The 21,329-nt window shown below is 45.5% G+C and overlaps 2 protein-coding genes across 4 annotated transcripts in view; both read right to left on the bottom strand.

Annotated features, from left to right (window-relative positions):
- The window catches only part of LOC139391961 (uncharacterized), a 590,779-nt gene that overhangs the window by 96,976 nt on the left and 472,474 nt on the right, over positions 1–21,329 (bottom strand). The gene's annotated exons all lie outside the window — the stretch shown is intronic.
- LOC139392365 (PR domain zinc finger protein 1-like) lies at positions 621–13,751 on the bottom strand. 3 transcript variants are annotated; one of them, XM_071140302.1, is made up of 7 exons: positions 13,526–13,751; positions 12,517–12,824; positions 8,260–8,379; positions 6,113–6,356; positions 3,394–4,259; positions 3,160–3,288; positions 621–2,580 (listed from the first exon to the last, which is right to left on the bottom strand). In XM_071140302.1, exons 2-7 carry the CDS (start codon positions 12,781–12,783, stop codon positions 2,008–2,010), a joined length of 2,199 nt encoding a protein of 732 aa, XP_070996403.1. In that variant the 5' UTR covers positions 12,784–12,824; positions 13,526–13,751; the 3' UTR covers positions 621–2,007. The 3 variants fall into 3 exon arrangements, with proteins under 3 accessions (XP_070996403.1, XP_070996404.1, XP_070996405.1); XM_071140303.1 differs by having other exon boundaries at positions 13,537–13,751; XM_071140304.1 differs by lacking the exons at positions 8,260–8,379; positions 12,517–12,824; positions 13,526–13,751 and adding an exon at positions 6,586–6,711.

The raw sequence follows: 21,329 nt of genomic DNA, 5'->3' as shown, positions 1-21,329 counted from the left end.
TGCACTACCCTCTATAGTGCCTTGCAGTCGGAGGCCGAGCAGTTGCCATACCAGGCAGTGATGCTACCAGGCAGTGATGCAACCCGTCAGGATGCTCTCGATGGTGCAGCTGTAGAACCTTTTGAGGATCTGAGGACCCATGCCAAATCTTTTCAGTCTCCTGAGGGGGAATAGGTTTTTTCGTACCCTCTTCACGACTGTCTTGATTACATACTATATGCGTACGCTGAAAGGTGGTAGCAATAGTTTCACAGATTTTCAAGAGAGCTGAATATCCACAAAGGTGACATCTTCTCAGAAGACATAATCCGCATTCAATGTTATTAGCACAATCATTCAATCATTATTAGCACATTAGGTTTAGTCTGATGGTAAGTGATGCTGATTCTAGTGAACATCAGTGCATACTCTCAGTTCCTCTATTTTCTAAGAATGTGAACTCAAGAGTTTTGAGTGGGCTGTCGTATGGGACATTCTAGAGTTTGGTTATGAGTAAGAGAGGGCGAGAGTATGTGGGGGATTTGTGAGGGGGTGTCTGTGTGTGCCTTCATGCGAATGTGCAAATACAAGCATGTCGGATTTTTGAAGCGAGAAAATAGAAAACTCAAAAGACATCACCGTTTGAAAAACAACATGTTTAATGTGCTACATTTATTGCAAAAGTATCATGAAAATAATCTCTGACATAAAGTATCCACATATGATAACCTTGATCCAAAAATAAACTACATAGACAAAACTACAAACGTGTATACAAAAACAATTATAATTCACACAGTATTAATGTTAGAACAGTTTCACCATTTTGGTTCTAGGTAACAGAAACCTTGGTGCGCATGGATCTATTTCTGGCTTTTTCCAGTGAGAGCGAAAACATACAGCTCTAGTATGAGGTACCTTTGTCAATAGTTTTGGTAAAATAACAAGAGCCGAGAGCCATTCACCTGAGTATATATACACACAGTGGTACTAGGAGCAGACTGAGTAAAGGGGAAAGTGCAGTACAGACTACATCGGGTTCATTCTCACAATCGCATCTACAGTATCACCAGTATAGAGGACAAATTAAATAAAGCAGATATCGACAGTGGGTAGATAACAACTGAATCAAAGAGAAAGAGCTAGAAACGCAATGGTATTTCAGGATATATTCAAACAAATTCAAATGCAAGCACACTGTCTTAATGTTTTAACATTCAAAAAGACACACAAAAAAAGAAGAAACAAACGTTTTTTCTTTTTATTGCTAGTTTCTGTGCAGAAGTATGTACCTCCAATACATCACTAAATGACTCACAGGAAGTCCTGAGAAGCTATTTGAATTGAACCGGAACATTATAACATTCTGACTACTTTTAGTTTGCTTTCCTCTCTTGTTACATTACATTAGAATACACTATTTAAGTTTGAAAAAGTTATGCTACATAAGTTAGACCTGTTTATCCTCATATTTTATTTGATTCTTGTTTTTTTTTTGGCAAACGCAAATACATACACATAGTTTCAAGATCCCTGATCTACCCCTTTTTTTTAGCAAAAATAAATAAATATACACAAAGATTGTCCGGTAATTACACATTAGATATCGCAGCAATAGTCTGTGGCATTGGTCCAACGGTTTTCCCAGGAGTAAGCCTCCTTGGAAGTGTCAGGACGTAACATTACGTTAACAAGAAAAATAATCACTCAACTGAACAAATATAGCTGACAAACTCTCTCACACATTCCATGTAAATTACACCTTGTGGACCTGAGTGAAACTTCACGGCGAATAAGAAAACACCCTTAGTTAGGGTGGAAGTGCAATCACTGAACACACTGGCCATGTCTTTGAATAGTCTTTGTTTTGCTGCTCTCTTATTGGCTTTCCATAGTCTCTCTTCCCCTCAAGGAAATACTTATTTTTTCCGTGACGACTTTATCGATTGTGCTCTGGCTTTTCAGGAGGTAGACCCTTAAAATGTTTCTTGTTCCTTACCCCTCCCCAAAAGGGTAATTCTACTTTGCCTACTGCCCTTGCGTCTTCACCATTGGCCGGTTGTAGAGGCGTACAACACTAGCCCTCTCCTGATAGGCTGAAGTAGAAGTGTGCGATGACGTCGTGGGAGGAGCTGGGGCGTTAATGGCCGCCGTGAAGGCCTTGAGCAGCAGGGTGGCTTCACTCTGGTCCTCCTTGCCCTCTCGCCCTTCCAAGCTCCGGGCCACCCAGCGCTCCACTGCAGCTTCCAAATGGGCCGGTCCTGCCCCTTCAGGCAGCGTGTCCGCCTCGGGGCTGGTGTCAAAGCGCTCGACCAGCTCGCGGATGTGGGCGTGGGCATGTGAGCTGGCGTGGGCCTGGGCAGAGGCGGGGCAGCAGCTGCGCTGGTGGATGCGCAGCGAGAAGCGGTGGAGAAAGGCGTGAGCGCAGAGAGGGCAGCAGTGGGGGCGGTCTCGGGCGATGTGCAGGCGTCGGTGGAGCTTGAGGTGAATGTACTGGGTGAACTTGGTGCTACACAGCTTGCACTGGTAGGGCTTCTCACCCGAGTGGAGCCGCAGGTGGGTCCGGAGGTTGCTGGTGCTGCTGAAGCGCTTGTGACAGACCTACATGAATAGGAACAGATGGATAGGAAAGTTCAGGTTAGGATGATGTTGTGATAGTGATATCATTAGAACAACTGGGTGAAACCAGGCTCCTGGGTTTCTGTGGTTGCGTGCTAGCAGGGTATGACCCGACACTCTTAGAAAAAAAGGTGCTATAAACCCATGGGAGAACCCTTTGAACAACCCTTTTTGGTTCGAGGTAGAACCCTTTTGGATCCAGGTAGAACCCTATTGGGTTCCATGTAGAAGCCTTTCCCCAGAGAGTTCTACATGGAACCCGAAAAAGGGTTGTTCAAAGAGTTCTCATATGGGGACAGCCGAAGAACCCTTTTTTCTATAAGTGTAGACTGCTTGTTTTGAGTTGGAGATCACTGAACCCTACCATGAAAATCAACACAGGACTGAGGTCATGATCACACCCACATAGTTATAAAAGAGTGTTCAACAAAAGCCCAGGGATTCCTTACATCACAAGGGCAGGGCAGGGTGAAATTCATACTGGCACGCAGGGGTGTGTGTGTTTTAGAGCTGAAGTAGACTGGAAAAAGCTGGAAAAAGCTGATCAAAACACAAACATACCGTGCACTCATGTGGTTTCTCTCCAGTGTGGACCAGGTGATGCTTCTGCAGGTGGGCTAGCTGGGTGAAGCTCTTCAGACAGAGGTGACACTGGAAGGGCTTCTCTCCACTGTGTACTCTCAGATGCACCTAAAATAAAAAATGCCTCAGTTAGATAGGAACCCACAATAAGACAGGAATAGATTGGGCCACCAGAGAAACCAAAAGTACCACGTATGTCTATAAGATCCTCACCTTGAGGTTGGACAGCTGTCCGAAAGTCTTGATGCAGACGTTGCATTCGTACTTGATCTTGCCGTTCTGTTTCTTCAGGGGGTAGGGGAGGGATTTGTAGCCCGGGGCAGGTGGCGAGGGGCTTCTCTTTGGCATGTCCAGGCTGAGGTTCATGGCCTCCTCACAGCCACAGGGTGACGGCAGGGGTGTCTGGTGCTCCTGCTTGGGAAGGGGAGAGAGCTCTGGGGTGGCTGGGGCCCCACAAGGAGGTGACATATTTGGGGTCCTCTCCTTCAGCCCTCCCTGAGTCGCTCCGGGGTAGGGCAGAGACACTGGGAGCAGACCAGGCTGCTGGGTCATGGAGGGGTGTGGAAGTCCATCGCTACTCGGATAGCTGCTGTACCGCAGAGGGCCTCTGGAGGGGAGCATCCCAGGGAAGGGTGGGGGGTACTGGGGGAGGAATAGGTGGGGGTAGTGGGGGCTGCTGTATGGGGGGAGAAGCTGGTAGGGGGGTTGAAGGGGTCTGGAGGGATGGTAGAGGGGGTAGGAGGACACTAGGCCCTCTCTGTGGCTGTAGAGCCCGTGGAGGTGAAGGTCGCGGGTCGGGGAGGGGGCGGTAGGGTGGCACTCTGGGAAGCCGTAGACATGAGATCCCAGATTGGGCTCTCGCTGGTCGGGTTGAGGAGAGGGGATGGGTCCCTGGTGGTCCTGGGTCACTTTCTCATTCTCTATCTTCTGGCTGAAGTCCATGATTTGGTCGTCTGGCGTGTCGGGCGGCGTGTCTCTTTCCAGCACCTCCACGTCAATTCTCTCCTCCCCTTCATCCTCTCTCTCGTCTTTCATCTCCTCCTTCTCTTCGGATTCTCTGACATCTCCGATAATGTGTTCTATAGAAGAAGAAAAACCCCAAGGTCAGACATAGTGGTTGGGTTTGAGTGTGTATGAAATACACTGTAAAAACAACGGTCAACCTTGCCAATCCACACAATAATACAACTTCCGTCCGTCCTTTGTGTCGACCTAATGAGCAATTTATTCACTTTGCAATAGGACAGTATTGATGGACAAATGACAAAGTTCACAGTCTTAACGAAGTGAGAAGTGACTGTAGTGACGCACCACACTCGCACTCGGGCTCTCACATCCTCCCTAGCGCTCCCTCTTATGGTAAATGATGATGACGGTTTCAGTTTTTAGATGAAACTTCAAAAGAGTTCATGGTTTCTGTCTGGCAACGATGATAGCAATGTTTTCATTTTGATGTGTGGGTGTATGTGGGTATGTGTCATGTAGGATTTGTAGTAAAACAAAACGCTTTAATTTTGGGAGGGGGGGGACGTTTCTGTCGCAAGGTTTCAATTACCGCTCAAGCGTCTTTCTCAGGACCGCAGGAAGAAATGCATTTGCCATTTAGTTAGCTTGTTTTAAGTCCTACTTATGTTTTATGTGAATAGCTGTGTGGCTTTTAACTAACTCATTTCTCGCTGTTTAACAGAAATTGCCTTTACAACCAGGATTAAAGGGAAAGTGATCCCACTGCAGGATACAATAGTGCATTAAACCGTGCATTAGTGATCATACCAAGCTTAGGCGTGAACTTTCAACTGTCACCCTTTAATTAGGCCTAGAAATTGATCAATTTAAACCAAATGTGTTTGGAGAGACTATTTAAGATACTTTTATCCTTTATTGTTTTGTGTGAATTTTTAGAAGCCTAATTACTACAGTCTTTATCAGGGTTGTCCCCAAGTGCGGTGGAGTACACAGTAAAAAGGACTGTGTCAAAGCAGTTGGCATTGTAGCCTAGTCAACGTTAGTCAACAGGTTGAATGACTGTGCAATGTAATTATAGTTTAAGAGGGCATGTCTCCTTACAGAGTTTCTGGCAACAAAACTAGTTGTCATATAATGAGTGGACAACTTGCCATACCTGAATGTACAGCTGACAATGACTCATGGACTTTACTTGACCAGGCATTGTTGAGATGACTTTTCTACTCCTTTTGAGAAGTTCCCTATGTTGTGTAAGGAAGAGTGAGTGTGTTTGTGTGTGTGGGTGAGCCGTCTCCTACATTGAGGCAGGTGTAGCCGTGTATTGTGTTTTGTCAGTAAGTCTCTCACCCAACCATGACTCAGGACATATTCCAGAACAATGCCATCCGCACCAAAAAGGGGACAAGAAAGGAAATGGTTTCCGTCACACTCAGTCTCATTGTTTACCATCTAATGAACTCAGATCTTATCAATATGAGGGGGGAAAAAATACTCCTTTGAAGACAATAATCATGAAAGTCTGTGATCGGACAAAAAAATGGCTCAACTTTGTGTCATCTTATCGAGCAGACACACACACACAGAGATTTAAACCCCCTTTAAAAAAAAAAATCTGATATAGGTATGAAAAGAAAACTGTCTCGCTGTTCATCATCGTTTCCACCTAAAGACAAACATACACACCTGACTGTCTTTCACTACATTACCCTCTCACTCACTAACAGTTTTTCATTGTGTGTCATAACATAGAATAGGGCTTTATTTGTAGAGCCACAGAAAAGAGAGAGCTAGAGAGTAGATGGAAAAGCAATTCAAGGAGAGAGAAAGATGAGTGCAGAGGAGAGAAGAGTAGAGGATGGGAAAGACGAGGGGAGAGGGTAGAGGAGAAAGAAACAAGGAGAGGAGTTGAGGAGAGTGAACAGATGAGAGGGCAACAACAACAACAAAAATCAAAGATGGCACTCACTTTGCTTGAGCTCGTCACCTGGTTGGCTGCACAGTCTCTGGGCGAAATCTTGGCTGTACCACACCAGCAGCTCCTGCTTGGGCTCCACGGGCCGGCTGGTGTAGAAGTAGACGTCACGGCCATTCTGGCACGCCACCAGGTTCTGTTCGGACAGCGAGTGCGCTGGGTTGACGTAGCGCATCCAGTTGCTGCGCTGCAAGTCATAGCCATCGATGAAGTGGTATAGCTGCCTGCCGTTATAGATCTGGGAGGGGAAAGAGGGGAGAGTGAAATAAGAATACAATGCAATAATAGAACACGCGCCCACACTTGTACTTAAAACATAGTGTAACATCAGTTAGTACACAACTTTGTAACCGATTGACCTCTACTGTATTGTTACATTCACTCATGACTGAAACGTTCACTGTAGCAGTTGAGCTGCTGAGCTGACAAAACATTGTCACAGTATGTCGATAGAAAGTGTAGTTCACCTCTGCCATGTACAGAACAGTCTCCTATGTCCTCTTCTAATGACCTGGTTCTTGTTCCACCTGGGTTGTTTCTTGAGTGTGTGTCCCGCGCACTGTGTGTGGGTTCCTGAACTACTGTCACTGTCTGGTGTGAAATCAACGCTGTCACTGCTTTTATCAGCTGCTAGTTAGACTGACGGAGAGGGGGCAGGGCAAAGAGTTTGAACGCATGCCCAGACAGACAGACAGACAGACAGACAGACAGACAGACGCATTTTTTTCTCTCTCTCTTTCTCTTTCTTTCTCTCACACTCTGGTTGGGGGGGGGGGGGGGGGGTTTCTCTCAACATGCCCAGACTTGAATGGCTGCTTCCCACCAGGAGATACAGCATATCACAATAATGTCAACCATAGGAATTTCCATTACATTTCCTCACTTGCCAAGTTGTCAATCACTTATTATATACAGAGTGCCCTGTAATTGTTTTTACTGGCATCGCTTAATTAAGGAAATGTAAGAGGGGTTGTGTTGGCAGACCCAAACACACACAAATAGATGGTGGCACGTGCTCACAGGCACACACACTCACACACGTCACACACCTCCACACCTGTCCCGTGAGAGAGTGTTGACATACTCTCGAGGCGAGTCAGACTTTCACCAATTTGCAGTAGTAGGACAGGACGGATCGGGTTTACAGGAAATGCCAGAAGGAAGGTGAAAACGTAGGACAGAAAGCCCTAACAGGGAAACGACTCAGAGAAAACTCCTGAATTAGGCAAGTGACCGCCGGGAGACAGAGAGAGGATGAGGGTGTGTGGGAATGAGAAGGAAGTGTGTATGAGAGAGAGAGAGAGAGAGAGAGATAGGGGAACACTAACAATCACTTCCTATATGTCATACTTGTTGAATGGGTTGAATGGGACTTGAGCGCTGGGAAGGATGCAATTGTTGCGTGCGTGTAAAGATACACAACTTCCCCAAAAATCTGTCCAAAACCCCTGAGTACCTATGGGCTTCTGAGCAATGCATTTTTTGTTTCCTTTTAGATGGGAAGTGACTGACTTGGTGTGAAACTGTTTTACCACTTTTGCTTCTTTTTCCAGGAATAATTGGAGAAGAATAACTAGGACGATTTTTGGGTCGAATCTCTTTTCCCCGCCTCTTTTGAGAAGCAGTTCCCATATCTGCTTGTTAGGTAAGGTATTGAGATTTCTCCCCTAGAACCCACTGTATAATTTCATTCACCTGTTTTCATGGCTGTACTTACCAACCAGCTCTCACATTCTCACCTCAGAATTAGACGTTCAAACGTCAAATTTCGAAGTTGGTCCAAAGTCAAATTTGTGTGTAAGGCGTTAAGTTCAGGCATTGACTCAGCATTTTTAAGTTTGGGGTTAAGTTCAGGAATTGACTACAAATTGTGAAGGCATTAACTCAGAATGGTTAAGGTAAGGGCTAGGGGCTGGGATAGGCTTAAAACAAAAAATATAACTGGATAAGCACTTGCAACCTTTGGAATCAGAGGCAGATGCTTACGCCCATCCACCATCCCTGTCCACAATGCCCTAGCAAAACCCAATCTTCTTGAGGGTAACAGCGCCCACTGTTGCCCCTAGTGGCCGGTTTCCACATCATCTCCGACAGCTTGATGTCAAACCGTGTGTGTGTGAACGGTTATTCCGCTAACTTACCCTCCAGAAGTATTTCCTGTTGGCCTGTTTGGGGACGTTGTATTTGGTGTAGATGTCACCCTGCAGAGGTCCGAACCGAGTCCCCTGAGGAATGTACTCTTTGCTGAACACGCCTGTCACCTAAACACAAGACAATACATCATCAAACAGTTAGCCTTAGAACCAGATTTCAAGATGACACAAACAGATCTGGGACCCATGCTATCAAACATTAGAGTCAGTCAAACAGTGCCAGTTCCTTAAGACAGCCTTGACCATAGAAATAGAGTTATTAGAAGCATGAGGGTGCTGTCAATTTGCTGTGGCCTGAGGAACTTTTTCTGTTCTACCAATTTGTATTTTTATGGCCTTGACATGTTGACCCAGACAGGAGCTCTGATCTTCTCTCCAGAGCTCCAAGGTGACTCGCTTTCTTCCTCTTGCCTAATGAGTTAAATGAATGAAGGGAATTGCACTTTCTCTGACCTGCTTCTCTCACCTGCTGACTGTCCTCATAAACGGCATTGACTTAAAGCCAATTTATGCTTGACCCGACAATGTGGTTGGAGGCACAGTATGAATGGTGTGACGCAATTGCGGAGCCTCCGGAGCCATGCAGAGGCCAAATTGAGCTCTGTACCGCATCGCCGTGCACCGAGCAAGTGATTTAACAATGCGGAGGGGTCCGTATAGCTCTGCATTGACAGTATAAACACAAACTCATTTCCATGACAACTTACTTCACCGCTGCTCTGCTCTGCTCAGCAAAGCTCAAGAGGTATAAATTCCCTGACTTCTGCGGAGGCCGTGTTGCAGTGAACGCTCTACGGCCGCCGCAGACGTTGGATTGACCATGCAGAGCCTTTTACAGGGACAGAGACAGAACATAAATGACCTAACTCAGCTCACCGCTGCCCCCGCTGGTGAGAATGACCACCAGTCTCTGTCGTGCCTGTCGTGCCTTTTTCTGGTACGTGCTCAATGTCTACACTCTGACTCGGAGTTTACCAGACTCAAGTTACACACTTATATGACATAAAGAAAAAGACGCATCCACAGTTAATTCAAGAGCTGGGAAAAGGAAACAGGGAAATAACTACGGTAGACTGAACTCTCTCCCCTGAGCCTTGACGGCCAGGAATAGCAACCTGACTCATACTTCAATAGGGATTCTTTAGAAAGTACTGGAAGTTTGAATAAGGCACAGGGGACACCCACGCTTGGCAGGGAGCATCGGTGAGACGCACCCATAGCTTGGGGGTCTTAAGGGGCTTTGTCTTGAAGATCTGTTGAGTCCAGGCCAGGGGGTGACGGAGGGTGAGACGAGAGTGAGTGTGACAGGGACATTGTGTGGCCCCGTTTTAGCGTGACTAATGACTGAGCTGCGACAGGGCTGCTGATTAACGACCGCTCAGCCAGGTTTATAAGAAGACGAGGAAGAAGGAGGGAGGGGGGAAGGAGTAGAGGAGTATCACTCGCTTCTTGACTGGACCACGCCACCACTCTCCCTCCCACCTTCCCCCCCTAACTGTCCCAGCTCGGAATAGGTCCTCTCGCAGCCAGGAAATACGGCCTGTGACGATGCCTGCCCTGCGCCCCAAACGAAAGTTAATCGTTGGAGACTAACCTACTTACCCACCTCCTCCCCTCACCCGCTCAGTCCCGCTCAGTCCCCCCCCCCCCCCCCCCTTCTTGGCACACTTAGGAGTTACGAAGAGCGTTGGAAGGAGGAGAGAAGGAGGAGTGGAAGGGTGGAGTGACCCCTCTTCTACTCTGACCAGCCAAATCCTTCCATTCATGGTCTTACGTGTGGCCTCAGCTGTTTACTGGAATGGCTTCCCACTAGATGATGGAACATTGCTGCGGGGACTTGCTTCCATTCAGCCACAAGAGCATTAGTGAGGTCGGGCACTGATGTTGGGCGGTTAGGCCTGGCTCGCCGTCGGCGTTCCATTTCAGCACAAAAGTGTTTGATGGGGTTGAGGTCAGGGCTCTGTGCAGGCCAGTCAAGTTCTTCCACACTGATCTCGACAAACCATTTCTGTATGGACCTCACTTTGTGTACAGGGGCATTGTCATGCTGAAACAGGAAAAGGCCTTCCACAAACTGTTCCAACAAAGTTGAAAGCACAGAATTGTCTAGAATGTCATTGTATGCTGTTGCATAAAATATTTCCCTTCACTGGATCTAAGGGGCCTCACCTGAACCATGAAAAACAGCCACAGACCATTATTCCTCCTTCACCAAAAATTATAGTTGGCATTATGCATTGGGGCAGGTAGCGTTCTCCTAGCATCCGTCAAACCCCGATTCGTCCGTTGGATGGTGAGGCGTGATTCATCACTCCAGAGAATGCGTTTCCGCTGCTCCAGAGTCTAATGTCGGGGAGCTTTACACCACTCCTGCCAACTCTTGGCATTGCGCATTGTGATCTTTCTGTTAGTCAATAATTACTTGGTGAACAACTGAAAGAATCCCCGAATTCAAAAGTAGTGCTTTTGCATAATCGGCAATCGCCATGACTAAACAATGACTGGTAACAAACAATGGTTGGCAAGGACTAATAAGTACGTGTGAAGTCCCGATAGGTAGTTCATAGGTTTTATTTTTTATTAAATTGGCATGTGTCTGTTTCCTGTTGATTGACACACCCTCTGGCACTGTGACCTTTATCGGGAAACACACACACACACACACACACACACACACACACACACACACACACACACACACACACACACACACACACACACACAAAGGTAAGATTCCAAGACATAAAAAACGCCATAGGGTATATGGATTCCCCAAGCAAATGCCAACTACTCAGGGGAGAAATGGACATAATGCCATTATCAGAAAGGGAAACTTCTCTGAGGGTACACAGCCAGCCTTACCAAAAGACTGTGACATGTTTGGAATACTTTATACGTGTGTTTTAGTGAGACACTCATATAAAAAAAAGTTGTGCTTACAAGTGCAAGTAATGTAGCCGTCTTGCATGCAAGTACAGTAGAGTTGAGGGTCACTTTGCCTCTGCTGAAACAGGAAAAGAGCTCTCACAACCCGGTGTGAAAGTGAAGTCTTGCACTGTGTATTCAACTTGCTACATCTGGTTTGGCTGATGGTTTGTGTTTGTGAGGGTGGAAGGAGACTAACAAAGTCACAAAAAACCTTACCATTCGTTCATAACCACAGTTTTCACACCTCTTGCAGGCCTAGGCAGAAAAAGCAGCAGAGAGGGGAAGAGAAGAGACGCTCACAGCTAAAGGAGGGACATCTAAGAGTTGCTCGGGTGAAAATACTGAAAGAAGGAGGAAGGAACTGTATGCTCACTTAACCACACGAAAAGTGAAGAAGACGGAGAGTGAGAAAAGTGAGAAGTGTGCGAGAGATAATTACAACCTGTTTTTCCCCCCCAAAAGAGAGAGACATCTCTTCTGCCACAATTGTAAGTTCACTTTTCACAAGAGCGCGGTGTACATTTTAGGACACCCTCGGCCTAAAACCTCACACCTCAGATTCCTTCTTTAGTGAGTCATAATAGGGCCATGCCAGTCAGCTGATTCACTGACACTCATAGCCTGGACATATGGTGTAGAAGGCTGATTCACCTAAATGGAGGAAAACGAGGGATGGAGAGGGGAGGGGGAAGGAGGGCCAGAGCGGGAACTGTTGATGTGATTTTACAGCTCAGGTTGGATCTCCTGGATGCAGCTGTGCTGGTCCCTGACCTCTTGTTAAGTAGGTGGATGACTACCACGGGGTCAAGATACCATGAGCCTTATGCCTGTTTGTGGTAGGAAGATCCTGGCAGTGAAGAAACTAAGGTGATTGTGATGCAGTATGGAAAAGACACATAATGACAAGGTATTTGTTTCAGTATTGCAGCGACCTGTTCACGGAAATGTGTGTGCGTGTTGACCCAGAGACGTGATTGGAGTACTGACCTAGAGACTTGGTAACGGTAAAAAAGCTCTGCGTTTTTACCGGCACACACACGACATGGCCATTGTAACACTGAGCAGAGCAGGAATGGAATGGAGCAACTCTTGCTTGCACCAAACACGAGCCTTGGCCACAACTTGTCATTGACCGCGGGCTGTCCCAGATTCATTAAGACTTAATCAATAGAGTATGTAAGAAAGACATTGTGCATGACAGTAAAATGTCAATACACAAATATGCGCTTGGCTGTGAACGTGTACTGTATTCCCCTCCTGGTTCTAAATCTGGCCCAGAAATGCTGATTTAAATGCGACTTCTATTAAAGTTCCTACCTCATTCTCTGTGCTGTACTCAAAGGTGAGGTTGCGGGGTATGGACGTCATGGCTTTGGGCACACCGAAGCTGGGGTCCGACACCTGGTCAGGGACAATGTAGGTGCAGTTGAGGGCAAAGTCGTCCTCTCGCCACTCACTCATATCTGGGGCTGTCTCCAGCTTCATCTTAACACTCTTTGTGTTGATCCTCTCTTCCCCGCTGGACTTGGTTTGGGTTGGGGTGCGTCGGTACGGTGTTACTTCGGTGATACTTCGGTTTTTCATGGGGGCCCTCGTCTTTAGATGCGTTGGTTAAAGCTTGAGGTCTGGAAGAGAGAAAAGGGAGAGAAATTAGTGACACTAGTGGAATTCCTTTGCCTTGCTTCTTGTTGTCACTTGTCATTGTCACTTGATAAGCAACACACTGTACTGTGAGAATTGATTGAACGTGACTTAATCCCACTGCATGATAGGGTGTTGACAATGTTTGTCGTCGTCAATTTAATCCACGGAGCAGCAATTTATAGCAAAAAAGGCAACAGAACCACTGAATGACAAAATGACCAGCAATGTAATTCAGCCAAAACATCATCAAGCTCATAAATTATTGTTCAATACCGGAACTATGAATCAAGTCAACATGCATAATTTCACCAAAAATCTATGCAGCTTTTGCATTCAACCCAGCAAAAATATTCAACATATTCCAAGCCCCAATATTAATCTGAATATCGCCAAGGATGATCAAATCCAATCCAAATCCTAGACCATCAAGTAAGTGTAAACTAGTCAACTCCATTTCTCAAACCCCCGTTGTTGACCATGAGCTATTTTCCCAATCCAAACTCAATCAGACCCAAGAGGTCAAGCCCATTCGGTGTTGTTCATTCACGGTTCATTCACTCAGCATTGACTCGAATACAAAAGTTCACAATTACTGTATTTGACATATTGCTTAAACACCTTCCTTCTAAAAAAAAAAAAGGATTGTCATTCAGGCACAAAATAGGATGCAGTTGACAATTACTTTTAGACAACCATTTTTCTGTGGGAACATCATCTATTTGGTAAGGTCATCCCTCTCCGCCTCTCTTTTTCTTGTCTTCTACTGTTTCCAGTGTCACTCTCGCTTGTTTTTTCCAGGAATTCCTCCCTGTAAGATCCTTCGGGTATCCAGGCTGTGCCCACTTTGCCTCTGCCACCAAAACTCCCGAGTCACCGTTGGGCAATGCTTTTTTACCCCATCCTCTCGTCCAATGAGAAGCCGCCGTTGGCCATGTGACTGAGAGGATTAGTTGGATGTGCGACCAATTGACACATAACTGGTGGCTTTGGACAGTTGCCTGAATGTGACCATGCACACACACACACACAATTGAACACACAAACACAAAGGAACACCCCGGGGCCCACGTAAGACATCTGAATGAATGAAAGAAAGAATAGCAGATGGCTGGCTTGTGGCCACTGACAAACACACTGATAGACTTTTGCATGGTTTGACCCTTAACGAGCAATCTGATCTGGTGGAACAACGTCCTCAGCCTACAACATCTTGGTCTCCTCAATCCCCCAGATCACACACACACATACTTTTAAAAAATTCATAATAAAACATTTAGGTGCAAAGGACCCTGAACGGTCACACACAAGTACACACACACACTTCAAATATTTTATTTGGATTCACAATAAAGCACAGAGGTGCAAAGGATCATCAGTGGTCATACGTTTGGAGGGTGAGTGTGAACTTGGAGGGTTCTTCAGAAGGACGATCAAAGTTCACACACGTGCACGCGCAAACCCTCAACCTGCCCTGTAACAGGAGTGCGTGAAAGAGCATATTAGAGACACATATTTCCCTCGGATTACACAGATCCACAAAGAATTCGAAAACAAACCCGATTTTGATAAACTCCCATATCTACTGGGTGAAATACCAGTGTGTCATCACAGCAGCAAGATTTGTGACCTGCTGCCACAAGAAAAGGTCAACCAGTGAAGAACAAACACCATTGTAAATACAACCCATATTTATGCTTGTTTATTTTCCATTTTGTACTTTAACCATTTGTACATTGTCACAGCACTGTATATATACATAATATGACTTTTGTAATGTGTTTATTATTTTGGAACTTCTGTGAGTGTAATGTTTACTGTTAATTTATATTATTTATATCACTTTTGTATATGATCTACTTCACTTGCTTTGGCAATGTTAACATATGTTTCCCATGACGATAAAGCCCCTTTAATTGAATTGAATTGAAAGAGAGAGGGTCAGCACCTCAGATGAGCTTCCCTTTCGGTTCAGTCTACTTTGAACAACTGTCCTCTGTTTAGAGAGTTAGGTTGCCTGTGCTCCACACTAAAGGTAGCCAGGCCAGGAAAACAACATGTGAAAGCTGTAAATAAAATAGAATCTGAATTTTTCAATACTCAAAGTTACAGCGAGCCAGTGACATCCATTGTATTGTGAAATGACTGTAAAATGTTGTAAGATCTTACTGGATAACTGGAAGCGGGGAGTCAATGTAGAATTCTATGCCTCTAGGTTGATTCCTCGAGATTTTTACCGGAAAACCTCGGGAACTGAACGAATATAAAATCCATTTTAAAAATCAGGCAAAAATGAAGTCGTTAGGACATCTTACGCTGAAATATATACATATGAAAATACTATTTCTATATAGTTCATAAATAGTTGATGTTTATTTATATAGTTTGGATTATAAGAAGGACTTCCCGTATTTGATTTGATGAATCTTATGCGTACATGTGTTGTGTTGGGGTATAGGGCATGTGCGCATATTATGCGTGTATATTTCTGTCTAGTCCCACTGCAACACATGGACATCGGGTTGTGGCATAGACATCCTGTGAGGTGACGGAACTCCAATCTCAGCTGTACTGTATTTGTCTAACACCTTCAAGACCGAGGATTTTTGGTAACACTTTCGATGAACCATCAGTGTTATTAAGTGTTATTAATGCTTGTACAGGGTACAGGCCTCTCTGATGCCTTATAGCAAGGTTTTTTGGTCACACTTTCTTTTTAGAGCCTGGCCGATATATATATATATATATATATATATAGTTTAATCTATATTATCGGACGATATTGGCCTTTTACCGGTATATTGATATCGGCCGATAATTCTGCCGATAACCGATATTCAATAAATGGGATGGAAAAAAGTGAATCTCATGCTTATCTGAACACTAGCGCCCATTCTCGTTGTCATTATTGTCACAATGTAAGAAATCAACATTTGAAGAAATTTCTTGGACAATTACTCTTTCGGATGGAAATTTAAGAGAACTTGGTGTGGAAATATTTTACTTTTTAATTTCCCTGCTGTAAAACACAAAATCTGCAAATATATCGGTATCGGTAAGTTTTCTTGTAATTGGTAGTTACAGTCTTGTCCCATTGCTACAACTCCCATACGAACTCGGGAGAAGAGAAGGTCGAGAGCCATGTGTCCTCCGAAACACAACCCCGCCAAGTCTCACTGATTCTTGACACACTGCTCACTGCCGCACCAATGTGACAGAGAAAGCATCGTCCAACTGGCGACCGTGTCAGCGGGCATGCGCCTGGCGCGATGGGACAAGGACATCCCGTTCGGCCGAACCCCCCCCCTAACCCGGACGACGCTGGGCCAATTGTGCGCCCCCTCATGGGTCTCCCGGTCGCGGCCAGCTGCCACACAGCCTGGAATCACACCAGGATCTGTAGTGACACAGCTGTGCTGTGCTACTCGGGAGGCGGTATCGGTAAGTTTTGTCCCACAAAAAATATTAATCATTGTCGGACCCCAAAGAAAACATATAGGTTGGGCTCTACTTTCTATGAACCACCAGTGTTATTAAGTGTTAGTAGTACTTGTATAGGATATACGCCTATAGCATGTCTCATAGCAAGTCTAACAATTCACTACAGAGTGCTAGAATCACTTTAAGCAAATTGATAACACAGATGGTTCACGGTGAGAAACAGAATCAATTAAGAACCTCCCCCCCCAAAATATTTCAGAATCCCAGAAATGTTGGTCAATATGCATGGGGAAATGAAGAAGAAGAAAAAACGGTGTTCAGGTGGTTGTTAGTGTCAATGGTCAACATGTCATACAATCACTCAATAAGACCTCCTAGGCTTCATGAATTCCCATGGGATCAGTGCAACATATCCTCTAGGGTGAGAGTCAGGATAATTAACTCCTCCACGTAGGTCTTCCTACGCATGCACATGGATGGAGCTTGGGCTGTAGGCCACTGATGTATTTACAGTGCGAGAGAAAGGCGGAACACCCTTTGTCTTGCTTATGAGTGTTGTGTTGGGGTTCGGGGCATGTGTGCATATTATGTCCATATATTTCTAAAGCATTTCTCTGCTTGCGTTGGGTAGCATTTAGTTGACTTCACTAGAAGTATATACAGTATATTTATGTATGTTTCTTTGTCCTGCATGTCACTGTGTGTCTGTCTGTCTGTCTAGCACCACCTGTTCCTAACTTGCCCAGTGAAACGGTAGCTAAATTGGCTGCCATCTGGCGAACTTCTATTCGAGGAGTGCTGGGCGCTTCACTGGTGCGTGTGTATGAGGGAGTTGGGGGGGACCCTAAATTTCTCTAAGCTTCTTTCCCCCGGCGGCTAATTTCTGTAATAAGCAGACTGTCTGAGATGAGGCTCAGGACAGGGAGGCTCGGCGTGATGCTTGGCTGATCTCCCTCTCTTTCTCTCTCCCCTCCTCCCCTCTCCTGTCCGGGGTGATGCTCCAGTTGCACTTTTCCAGGATCAGCAGCGTTGCCTACCTCCTAAGAACTGGGCTTGAGGAAGGGGGGAGGAAGGGAGGAAGCTGTGGTCGCCCACGCAGACAGTTTGAAGCAGGTGAAAGACAACAGTTAGAGAATCATACAGTACCACTTATGTCCCATTTTTAGCCAGACGGATGTTTCACTAATTTGCACCTGACTAACAGTTAATGAAAATCTAGTATCTTACTGGACTTGCAAGGTTGTGTCTAACAGAGACAAAAGATGCACGTGGGAGAGTAGCCTCTTTATCTGCTTTGGCAAAACATTTAAATGGAATTCATCACGACTGAACTTGTTATACAGTAAAGTTTAGGGGACTATGGGCATTGGGGGTACACCTGCCCCCAGCCCAGACGCTCCAAACACCCACGGAAGGCAATTCACGTGTAACTCTTAAATGAATCCCATTCATTATCCATCTAACCCCTAACCTCCTCAAAAACTAGCCCCCACCTCACCAACCCAACCCATGCCCCCGTTCACCCCCCTCACCGTCTCAACTCTAACTATTCAGGACCTCCAGAAGGGCCACAGCATGGAGGCAAGTTCATCCACGGGTCACCCCCCCCCCCCCCATTTACAAAATGATAAGCACTTATACACACTCAATGAGAGACACACTGTTGCGTAAAGCACACCAAGAATTCCCAGAAACAGCACAGACATACCAAAATACACCCACAGACACAGATAATGCTTTAGCTGAACTAGAGGCAGCATGTCAGCGAGGTTCACATGAATGTAGGACGACTTGGAAAACGAGCCATTCCCTCCTCTTTCATGTCTCCCTTTGTGTTTTATCAATTTATCAGATCACTTTGCCAGTGTGGTGGCCACCTGCCACCGCACCAGCATAATAACATACACTGAGTGTACAAAACATTAGGAATAACTGCTCTTTCCATGACATAGACTGACCAGGTGAGTCCAGGTGAAACTATTATCCCTTCATGTCACTTGTTCAATCCACTTCAATCAGTGTAGAGGAAGTGGAGGAGACAGGTTAAACAAGGACTTTTAAGTCTCGAGACATGGATTGTGTATGTGTGCCATTCACAGGGTGCCTTTGAAAAGGGTATGGTAGTCGTTGCCAGGCGCATCGGTTTGAGTGTGTCAAGAACTGCAACGCTGCTGGGTTTTTCACACTCAACAGTTTCCTGTGTGCGTCAAGAATGGTCCGGCATCGCGCTGTACTGCAGCGCCAGCTGTGCCATCAGAGTCCTGGGTTCGCGCCCAGGCTCTGTCGTAACCGGCCGCGACCCGGAGGTCCGTGGGGCGACGCACAATTGGCCTAGCGTCGCCCGGGTTAGGGAGGGCTTGGTCGGTAGGGGTGTCCTTGTCTCATCGCGCACCAGCGACTCCTGTGGCGGGCTGGGCGCAGTGTACGCTAGCCAAGGTGGTCAGGTGCACGGTGTTTCCTCCGGCGCATTGGTGCGGCTGGCTTCCGGGTTGGATGTGCGCTGTGTTAAAGAAGCAGCGGCTTGGTTGGTTGTGTATCGGAGGACGCATGACTTTCAACCTTCGTCTCTCCCGAGCCCGTACGGGAGTTGTAGCGATGAGACAAGATAGTAGCTACTACAACAATTGGATACTACGAAATTGGGGAGAAAAAGGGGTAAAATTCAAAAAAATAAAAACAAATAAAAAAATACAAAGAATGGTCCGGCATCCAGGCAACTTGACACAACTGTGGTGTGCAACTTAATGTTATGAAGGTGTTCCTAATGTTTTGTAGACTCACTGTCATCTTAAGATACAATTTTCTAACATGCTTCATGAGTCAATAAATGGAAGGAACGTTTAGTCTGCATATGGGCAGTTGTCATGTTTAAATCATGTCAAAATATCATAAAAACCTTCAAGAGTTTCAGGTGAATTTATCTGCTTGTTGATTACACTGTATAACACAGCAGATGACATTAGATGGGCAGTACTCGTAACATGGCAAAGGGATTTATTTGTTGCTACAATAAACAAATAGCTAGTTCCTAATCATGTGTGGCTCTCTGTAAGAATGAAAGTGAAGTGAGCTAGTGACCATGTTAGAGGTTATGACTATCACATTGGGGGGGGGGGGTCTTGGTAATATGTCAGTATTGTACTAAAGAAACCAAATGGGCACATTAGTAAACTGATTAATGGGCAAACGAGAACCCTGTCTAAAATATACCCCTCTTCAATGCCTCCTCGTTTTCCCCTACTTCCCTCAATCCCTATTCCTCTACTTCTTTTTTTCCAGAAACATTTCAGAAACTATTCAGAACCCTTGACTTTTCCCACATTTTGTTACATTACAGCCTTATTCTAAAATGGATTAAATAATTTCCCCCCCTCAATCTACACATAGAATACCCCATAATGACAAGGCAAAAAAACAGGTTTCTAGAAATATTTGCAAATTGCAAATAAAAAACTGAAATATCACATTTACAAAAGTATTCAGACCCTTTACTCAGTACTTTGTTGAAGCACCTTTGGCAGCAATTCCAGACTCAAATATTTTTGGGTATGACTCTACAAGCTTGGCACACCTGTATTTGGGGAGTTTTTCCCATTCTTCTCTGCAGATCCTCTCAAGCTCTGTCAGGTTGGATGGGGAGCGTCGCTGCACAGCTATTTTCAGGTCTATCCAGAGATGTTTGAAAGGGTTCAAATCTGTAATCTGGCTGGGCCACTCAAGGACATTCAGAGACTTGTCCCAAAGCCACGCTTGCGTTGTCTTGGCTGTGTGCTTAGGATCGTTGTCCTGTTGGAAGGTGAACCTTCACCCCAGTCTGAGGTCCTGAGAGCTCTGGAACAGGTTTTCATCAAGGATCTCCCTGTACTTTGCTCTGTTCATCTTTCTCCTCCCAGTCCTTGCCACTGAAAAACATCCCCACAGCATGATGCTGCCACCTCCTTCTGGAAGGAGGTTGTCCTGCTGGAAGGTTCTCCCATCTCCACAGATGAACTCTGTCAGAGTGACCATCGGGTTCTTTGTCACCTCCCTGACCAAGGCCCTTATCCCCCGATTGCTTAGTTTGGCAGGGCGACCAGCTCTCTCTTGGCGGTTCCAAACCTGTTCCATTTAAGAATGATGGAGGCCACTGTGTTCTTGGGGACCTTCAGTGCTGCAGACATTTTTTTGTAACCTTCCCCAAATCTTGGGCTCCCAAGTGATGCAGTGGTCTAAGGCACTGCATCTCAGTGGTAGAGGCTTCACTACAGACCCTGGTTTGATTCAAGGCTGTATCACAACCGGCCGTGATTGGGAGTCCCATAGGGTGGCTCACAATTGGCCCAGCGTCGTCCGGGTTAGGCTGTCATTGTTAATAAGAATTTGTTCTTAACTGACTTGCTTACTTAAATAAAATTTTTAAAAAGATCTGTGCCTCGACACAACCCTGTCTCGGAGCTCTGTGGACAATTCCTTCAACCTCATGGCTTGGTTTTTGCTCTGACATACACTGTCAACTGTGGGACCTTATATAGACAGGGGTTTCCTTTCCAAATCATGTCCAATCAATTGAATTTACCACAGGTGGACTCCAATCAATTGTAGAAACATCTCAAGGATTCTCAATGGAAACAGGATGCACCTCAATTTCGAGTCTCAGTAATACTGATGATAATACTGAATAGTTATGTAAATAAGGTATTTCTGCTTTATTTTGCAAACATTTCTAAAAACCTGTTTTCGCTTTGTCATTATGGGGTATTGCGTGTAGATTGATGAGGAACATTTCTTATTTAATCCATTTTCGAATAAGGCTGTAACGTAACAAAATGTGTAATAAGTGAAGTGGTCTGAAAACTTTACGAAAACACTGTACGTGGGCAAAGCGCGCACCTGACACTGGCCATGCAACCTCCGTTGTACACTGAAAGCAAACGGAGGAGGTGAGACCGGGAACAGATCGAAGGCCGGGGGGGACCTATAAGACATAGGTAAACATAGGTATGACCTTGGATGCAAAAGCTGAATTAGGATGTAACCACCAATGGATCAGACCCTGGGGTGGAGACGTC

Source organism: Oncorhynchus clarkii, chromosome 32 (assembly GCF_045791955.1).
Source record: "Oncorhynchus clarkii lewisi isolate Uvic-CL-2024 chromosome 32, UVic_Ocla_1.0, whole genome shotgun sequence".
NCBI classification, from domain to species: Eukaryota; Metazoa; Chordata; class Actinopteri; order Salmoniformes; family Salmonidae; genus Oncorhynchus; species Oncorhynchus clarkii.
The sequence above is the reverse complement of the archived record's forward strand: the minus strand, read 5'-3'. Positions and strand labels throughout refer to the sequence as shown.